Raw genomic sequence first — 8,851 nt, forward strand, 5'->3', positions numbered from 1 at the left:
AATCACAACGCTATACAAGAGAGACCCTCCTTTCACTACAAACATTCAAAAATGAGTATCTGGACTCCCATTTTGGGCCTTGCTACCATCTTTTATGACGCTTCACAACCATTTCCTTAGTAAAGTTGAATCAATAAAAGGGCCAGGTGTCTGTTGAAGAGGAAAGCTACAGAAGTACATTAAATAAGTGCATTTATTTTTTTTTGATCACAAGGATGTTCACTGCATCTTGGGTAACACCTTATCCCCATGAAATGTCAACACCCTTTTACTTTGTTAAAATTAGTTTATAGCCCAGAGCTATATGCAAAGCTGCTTGGGGGGGGCTTAATCTCACATGTTTACATTCCCAAACAGATTTGTAGAAATCCAGAAAGAGTTCGCTGGCCGTTTTTAGGACAGAGGTAACCGCCTGCCTGCTGGTTACAAGGCTGAGCTAACAAACGGGAATTTTTCAGCAGCTGAGCAGGCTCTTTATAAAAGCACAGGCCGGACGGCGAATCCCGACCCGTGCGATTGGAGCGCGTCCCGCCATTGAGTCAGTGAGCAGCTTTTGAAGGATTACTGTACTGCACAGGTACTATGGCGTCCGTATCGCATTTTTCGGGAAATTACACGAACGGAGGAGCTGCCTGTCACTCTCACCCGCCTGTCGCCCTCCTCCTCCCCGCCGGGGTACACCCACTGGGGGCGGGGAGAGCCGCCCGCCCTGCCCGGCCTCAGGGGCGGGGAGCGGCGGCGGCGGGGCTGAGGCGCGGCTCGGCTCGGCCCGGCCCGGCCCGGGTGGCGGGATCCGGGATGCTGCCGGGGCTACCGGACGGCGAGGAGCGGGAGCTGGAGAGCAGCGAGGAGGGCGGCGGGGCGGGCGAGGAGCGGCGGCCGGAGCGGCACGGCAGCACCTACCACAGCCTCTACGGCTACCGCGGCTGCAGGTGAGGCCGGTGGGCGCTGGGGCCGCCCCGCGGGGAGGCCGCTCCCAGGCCTCCTCAGTTCCCAGCTGCTCGAACGCGCTTTATTTTTTTCCCCTCCCATCACGTCCCGATTCCCTGCTCCTGCCTTAAGGCCCCCTCAGGCCATACCTTTCCCCGCTGCAGTCCCCGTTCCCTGCGCGAAGGCTGTAAAATAGGTGTTAATGCTGGCTGGATGTTCAGGTCCCCGCAGGGAGCAGGCAGCGGCGATGGCAGCCCGGGCAGCGCGGCCGCAGAGACACCCTCCGCCGAAGACTTCAGGTAGAGCCAACCCGCAGAACTGCGTTATCGCCTCTCACACCCCAGTTTGAAGCCTTTGACGTATTGCTGTTAGGTGAACAGTCGACAAGTACATTGCACTCAAAACAGAAGTCTCTGTGAAAGCGTACTGAAGTACCCTGGGTGATTTTTCTGGAATACCTATGGAATGGACACAGCTACAAAGCTCAAATAAGCTATCATTTTTGAGTTTGAACTCTGTTTTCTCTGCTACTAATACTTGACATTTCTGTTTGACACGAGTTGTCATGTAGATAATTAAAATGTATTAAAGCTATTTTAAATGGGCATTCTGTCTTTCCACAAGCTCTGTAATGGAGTTGTTGCTGTGTTATTACAACCAGGGGAAACACAGGAACAAAGAGGGGCAGTGACTTGTTCGTCGCTGCTGAGCATCAGCTGACACCACAACTCCGGACTTCTGGTCTTGCGGGCAAACCACCGCGTGCATTTCTGATGGACCAGAAGTCACAGGGCAAGTTAGCTGTACGCCAGAGAGACATCATTGTGGTCCCCCTTCTAGACGCAGGTGGTTCTGCTCTTGTTCAGAGGAACAAAACAATAACGTTTGCTTTTTGCTAACGATTTCTTCTTGTTTTTAAAGCCTCTCCTTGCTGGACACCAACTTACCAGCTGAAGCGGAGGCTGAATTGCGCAGTTTTATCGCTAAGCGTCTTACTAAAGGAGCTCTGTTTGAAGGAATGGGGAATGTAGCGTCAGTGGGGCTGAGGTAAATTTTAAAAATTATTTGTGAATCAGAAACTGTCAGAAACATTGGCAGCATTGCACATCTTGCCATCTGCTGCTGTGCTTAGGTTTAATCCTGATTCCAAGTTCTCAGTCTATTGCTGCTGTTAGTAACAGCTTTACGCAGTGGGACTTCCCTCTTTTTCTAGGTAGCTTTGAGAAAAATATTGTAGTAAATAATTTACTCTTTGAATACTTAAAAAATACTACATGTATTTATGAGTATTTCCTTTTAAACTACTCTGCACCACAGAGGAAAAAAGAGGTGGTCTGAGAGCTCTATATATGACCATTGGAGCTACCAGTGGCAGCGGGTGAAAATTCTTTACAGAAATCATGTATGTCTGCTTTTTGCACTTAATTATTGTGATATATATGTAACAAAATAATTCTTTTTTTTTTTTTTTTTCTGCATAGCATACCAGAAAATAAAGTTGGCTGTTACTACTGTCGTTTCCAACAAGAAAATCTTCTAGAAATGGCAACACTGGAATCGGACGTCAATGCTCCAGAATATGTGGTTTGTTTCTTAGGTGGCTCAGAGAAAGGTCTGGAACTATATCCTTACCTTCAACTTTCTTGATCTGTGTGCAGGAGGAGATGACGTAAAAATTATGTTCTCATTCTGTCTGTTTCCTACTTGAAATCAGCCCATTTGTGCACACCTTCCAGTAATTGAAAATGTCAGTAACAGCCATATGCTGAAAGGGAAAAATGCAGGTCTTAACTGATGCATCGTATTTTCCTTAAGAAGATACTTTCAGACTTGAGCTGGACAAATACATTCAAAGTCTGAAGATAAAACGTGATTTGGAGGTAAGGCCTAAGTTTGTTGTTTTTTTTTAATTTGCATAAATAGTAATTTTCACCACTTAAATTACTAAGAAAATCTGGAAGATTTAGTCTATGAGATAAAATAGGTGGTTTAAGTACCAGTATGAAACACTGTGAGAGATACTTGATTCACCATACTGACAGTGAATGTCTAAAGTGCAAATAACCACACAAATCAAAAGCGAAAATAAAAAAGCGGGGGCAGGGGGGCAAGACTTTTTTGTGCCAGTCACAAATCTCTTAAAGGTCACTTGCAGTTAGATTCAGAGAGAAGAATGACTAATAAAAGGTAATCGCCTACAGGAAATTTATCAATGTCCACCTAGATTCTTACCACTTCTGAATGTTAAAGAAGGATTTTTAGTGTTTTTCTTGTCACAATTTTTCTAATAGAAACCATGCATTGTAAGTCTGTCTCATCCCATCTGCTGTTGCATGGTCTCTGCTCAGCATATATATACCATAATATTTCAGTTCTGTCTATTTATTAAAATGTGAAGCCCTTCATTGCTGATATTCCACTTAAGTGTGGCTTTAAATGTCAAACTTACTATTTTAGTCTACTGTGGTTTGAAATCAAGAAGGATCTGACATCCAAATTGAATATATTATTAATAGGCTTCTATTTGTGTAGAAATGTAATTTGTAGTTAAAGTTTTAATTTTTCAACTTGTTACAGCAAAAAACCTTGGAGACCTACATTAAGCCCTACTTGCGAAGCTGGTTTGAGGATGCCATATGCCCTATTCAGAGAGTAGTACAGCTCTTCCAGGAGAAACTCGCTGCCTTGTTACATGCTGTGAGTGTATTTCAAACTGGATAACTTAAAAAGGTTCAGAAGGAATCTCAGTGACTCCAGCACGTTTAAAGTTTCTTGCACTTGCTTTCCCAACAAGGAGTAAATGAGGAACAACTTTTTTCTTCTTTTTTTTTTAATTACTTTTCCTGTGCTTTATTGCTGAGGAAGCACACAAAAATTTCTTCTCTCAGTTTTCATAGTTAAATCATTTTAAATTATGTAGTAGTGTCCAAGTTGAAATCAGAATGAGGAAATTAGAAACAGCATGAGAAAATTGTCGCTGCTGTAATTCCTCTGAACCAAAAGGGATGTTATATTGTGTATGTGCCTCACGTAATTCACTGGAAACAGAAATCGATCCTAGTTCTAGTCCCCGAGTTTGAGTAGGGTTTGGATGGAATAGCAAATAGACTAAAACTAAAGTATTTCTTCTGAATACAAAACCAGCTGCAGTGACTGTAATATGGAGTATTCCTGTAGCTTCTGCTCTTTCTCTGAAAAGAACAATTTTTAAAGAAGTACCATGTTATGCATTTATTGCCAGTAACTGCAATATAGCAACAGAAGTAATCGCAAAGTTGCATCCAGCTTTCTTCTTTTTTTTGTTTTGTGTTTGTTTTAAGGCTTTGAGTTACACTCCTGTAGAAGTAAAAAACACAGATGAAAGAACAGAAAAAGACATCAGCAGGTAAAGATACTTTGAGACCAAGGAACCTGTGAGTAACTTGGCTTTTGTGTATGACGCCCTCCTGTTCTTGCTGTTCAGGAACTGTAAAGAAGCAAGCAGTTCACGAGAGCTTTTTGTGTCAGGTTTGTGGCAGCTGCCAGTCTCCAGGGACTTGTTCAGGAAGGAACAATGACCTCCTTGTGTATCGCCATGACCGAGGAACAGCACAAGTCAATGATTATAGACTGCAGTGGACCTCAGCCTCAGTTGCATAATGCAGGTGAGATTACAGCTTCTTCATGTTACCCACTCGTATCCCTCAGCTGCTGCAAGCTGGAGGATATTCAGAAGCTCCTAAGTTCGTGCCCAGAAAGTTTGGATTCTGGCTGGAAACTACAACACCTGGTTTCCTATGAGGGAGCAGAGTAGCTTGCTTTACCTGTTACACTGGAGCTCTGTTTTGAAAATGATTGATAATAAAATCCACAGTGCATTTAGTTTGTGGACCATGAAGCTATGACTTACACTTCAGGGAAGTTGCTAAACTTTTTTCTTCCCTGTTGTATTTTTGACAAATGTTGTGAAGAGGGATTGAACAATCGGAACACAATTTCATGTAATCATTGTAGCTATGTTTCCTTTTCCACATAGATTGTTTTTCCTGGCCCTGGTATACTATTATCAGTCATTATATGAGAGTGATTAAACCAGGTGAATGCAGTTATATATTTACATTGAGCTCATTTACTTTTTCTTATCCCTTCTTTGTGTTCCTGAACACTTAACAGGAAGCAACAGATTCTGTGAGGACTGGATGCACGCTTTTCTGAACGGTGCTGAAGGTGGAAATCCATTTCTCTTCCGGCAGATTTTGGAAAACTTTAAATTGAAGGTACCTGTTCATATATGTTAAAGATTTGGAGAAGACATCAGGGTTAGTGAGGGAGCGAGTACTCTTTTTGCAGAAAAGAAAAGTTTTAGGTTACTTATGATGTCTATACATGATTAACTGATTAACTCTGAAGTTGAGAACTGGCTTACTGTAGTTGACAAGACCAGAATGTAAAGTGCTGTGAAAGTTTGTTCAGTGAGTACTCCAAAGGCATTTGGCATTTTCTCATATTTAAAATAAAACCCACTTTTTTTTTTTTTCTTAATACTGGGAATTTGACCTGTGCACACACATTATAGTGTAATTGGGTAACATGGATAGAGAGTTAATCCTTCTTAGGTGCCCTGTCAGAAGAGGAGAGCTCTTGAAGTTTGGACATGATCAAGTTGTGGTGTCCACACGTTTTGCATCGTTACAATAACAGTGCAATAACTGAGATAGTAATTGAGTACTACATTACTCTTTTGAGTAGTAATACAAAATTCCTATTGGAAATGCTTTTGCTTCTCCTGCTGTTCTTCCTCCACTTTTCCACATGCTAGTATTTTTTTTATCATGTAGAAGGGTAAGAAAACACTCTGTTACTCTTTTCCCAGGCAATACAAGACATAAATAACCTGAAGAGGTTTATTCGCCAGGCTGAGATGAACCACTACGCCTTGTTCAAGTGTTACATGTTTCTGAAGAACTGTGGCAGTGGAGACATCCTTTTGAAGATTGTTAAAGTAGAACATGCAGAAATGCCAGAAGCCAGAAACGTAGTGACCGTCCTCGAAGAATTCATGAGAGAAACATCAGTGGCTTAAAATTATCTTAATTATTCTGTACTTGTTTGAGGGTATTGTATAAATCATTAATTTCTTCTGTGCAGCTTAGTTTCACTATGACAGGATTTTTAATTTATATTTAAAAGTATTACTTAAGTCTGCCTTTTCTCTTTTTTAGATAAAGCAGTATGAGCTTTTTAATGTGTAAATATCAGACATACGAACTCCTGCATAGTTTTCAGTGCTTACCAGATTCTCCAGGTGACTTACTCCTTTTCTAAGGAAATCATGACATTTGGGTTTTACAGTCATTGCACAAGAAAAACCCCAATCACAAGTCCCTTACCTGGCAAGCATTTCAGTGTTTTAAATATTTTAAATATCTTTAAAATGATCATATCTAATAATGAACATCTGGTTACTTTTGTTTTAATGTGTAAAGAAGCACAAACATCTGGATAAACCATAGTAAATGAATTAATCATTTGTCTGTATAAGAGAACATAGGTAACAAGTCTGTAGCTTGTTTCCACATTCTGCTTCAAATTGGCAGTTTGTTCTGTTACAAGATAAACAACTTGGTAATTGGTATGAACAGAACAGCCTTAAGACTGAAGAGTTTTAGGAATCGGTTTGTATGTGCTCGTAGGTATGCACACATACACTGGAGAGACATGTTAATAATTCCCAGATTATTTGATGAATCCCAGTCTTCGTTAGTTTGCATTGTGATCAAGACCTTTGTGTGTTCTTAGTACCCATTTTGCATTACTGTAAACGTTTTTCAATCATGGAGAATTAAACTTGAAAATTTTACAGATTAAATATTAACTGTAAATTAACAGAAACTTCTTCAGAAATTGAAGTAAACTAAGTTCCCAAGTTAATTATTCAGACTTTAAAACATTTCATTGTATTTCAGCAATGAGTTCTTACCCACACCATAAGACATTTAGACAGCAGAATACTTGAAGAAAATCTTTGGCTACAGATGGCATCAAAACTTAGGAGGCCTCTGAGTGGCCATGTAACTGAGGTTGAGTTCTGCAAACCTGATAGAAGCAAAACTCCCTGTTGCTTTCCTTTGCAGCAGAGGGTGTTTGAACACCTAATTTAGGGGATTTGAACAACTCTCCCTAAAACAGTAGCCGTAACAGTCTTACTAATGCAGTGAAGTCCGACTGTTTGTTTTGCCAGAGCTGTATACTGTGATGACAGAAGTTGAATGCTTTCCTGTGACACTGCTGTGTTGAACCTATAATAAGGTTTACAATAAAACATTCAAATCCTTAATAGTGTGCCTACATTAATTACAAGTTAGTGTTGCCCTTGATGTGTCCTATTTAAAACCTTTTATTGACACAAGAGTAGCAGCTAGTGTGATGTGCAAGTGACACATAACATACATGGGCAGGCCAGAGAAGAAAATAAAAATAGTTTGAAAGAAAACAAACCCCTTATTTGCTTTTTTGCAGGAGCGCCCAGAAGGAATGTTTTCCTTCAGAATATTTTATTCATGAGTGAGTAAAGCTGTACTGCTCAATAGAACACGTCACCCTTTGTTAAAACTATACAAGAGCAACAAAGTTGGAGTGCTGATTGTTCCATATTTTGCCTGATCAGGAAACAGGGAAGAGCTCAGTGCTCAAAAATAAAATAAAAAAAAAAAAGTAGCTGGCTGTGAAGAAGAAGCAGCTGCGACCTGGTAGGGGTGTAAGAAAGCATCGCACTAATCCTGCCTGTTCCTTGTGGCTGCCGCTGGGTGGAGAGTTGGGCGGGCGTTCTGTGTGCTGGCCTTAATATTCACAGAGTAGGTCAGTCCCAGGCACAGCAGCGCTGGTGGTGATAAACCTCCCCTGAGGTACAACCGCAATTGCTTCATCCCTGGAAGTTTTCAAGAATAAACTGGCTGCAGCACTCACTGAACAACCTGCACCACCTTTTAGTTGCTGCTGTTTTGAGTGGGAGGCTGAACTAGAGACCTTCTGAGGTCCCTTATAACCTGGATTATCCTGTGGCCTGTACTACGCTCATTTAAGTAAGATTTTTGGTTTGTTTTCTAGGTAAATTATCGTAGGTCACTCTTCAAAATACAGATGTTTTTAACCTTAACTATAAACCTCCGCTTAGTCTTGTTGGGGTCTCTCCAAGATAACGACTGCGTTGTTCAGTAACAGTCCCACCGAATTTCTACTCTGTTACACGTGGACAGCTTCAGTCACAGCTTTTTCTGTTACAAGTTCTTTTTCCTGAATTTTCCCAGCCCTAAAGGTGGCTGGCATTGTGAAAAACATAACTTCTTGCTTTCTGCAGCCTTTGTTCGAACATATCTTGCTTTTGCCAGCTTTGCAGCGACTTTGCCAATCAGTTACCTAACGACCAAACTCAAGATGCTCACAAGAACACACGCACACACTGAAATGCACCCTGGTAGTTCATGAATTTGCAGGTTTTACTGGCATCTTCCCATTATAAATTCTATTTTAAGAAACAAAACTAAAAGAAATTAAACAAAAGCATAATAAATAATGCAGAAGCAGCTGGTTTAGCTGCACAAATGCCTGGAGAGTATTACACACAACTTCCTCCAGCGATCAGCTATTTAGAGCTCAGGATGAAACACGCAAAAGGTCAGAAGATGCAGAGATGCACGCTTCATTTGCAAACCTGAAAGATTTTTACTGTAGTTTTAAGAGTGATTCAAAAGCCTTTTGGGGAGGGGAGGAAGAGGGAGGGGAACAACAAACCAACAACAAACCAAAACAACATACAAATAAGCCAACAAACAAAATCCCCCAAACCACCCCAACCCACCCAACCAAAAAAAACCCCAGGCCTTTGTTAAGAATGCAAGTTTAGATTTAACTGCTAGAGACCTCTTGCAGTTTAAAAGATCAG

The 8,851-nt window shown here is 41.2% G+C and overlaps 1 protein-coding gene across 1 annotated transcript; it reads left to right on the plus strand.

Moving 5' to 3' along the window:
• The first annotated feature begins 792 nt into the window (after positions 1 to 792).
• On the plus strand, positions 793 to 7,244 carry C17H17orf75 (chromosome 17 C17orf75 homolog). The gene is made up of 10 exons (XM_074160178.1): positions 793 to 932; positions 1,152 to 1,229; positions 1,852 to 1,977; positions 2,412 to 2,552; positions 2,753 to 2,810; positions 3,508 to 3,627; positions 4,251 to 4,315; positions 4,438 to 4,574; positions 5,083 to 5,186; positions 5,783 to 7,244. Exons 1-10 carry the CDS (start codon positions 799 to 801, stop codon positions 5,990 to 5,992), a joined length of 1,173 nt encoding a protein of 390 aa, XP_074016279.1. The 5' UTR covers positions 793 to 798; the 3' UTR covers positions 5,993 to 7,244.
• The last annotated feature ends 1,607 nt before the right edge of the window (positions 7,245 to 8,851 follow it).

Source organism: Numenius arquata, chromosome 17, assembly GCF_964106895.1.
Source record: "Numenius arquata chromosome 17, bNumArq3.hap1.1, whole genome shotgun sequence".
Taxonomy (NCBI): domain Eukaryota; kingdom Metazoa; phylum Chordata; class Aves; order Charadriiformes; family Scolopacidae; genus Numenius; species Numenius arquata.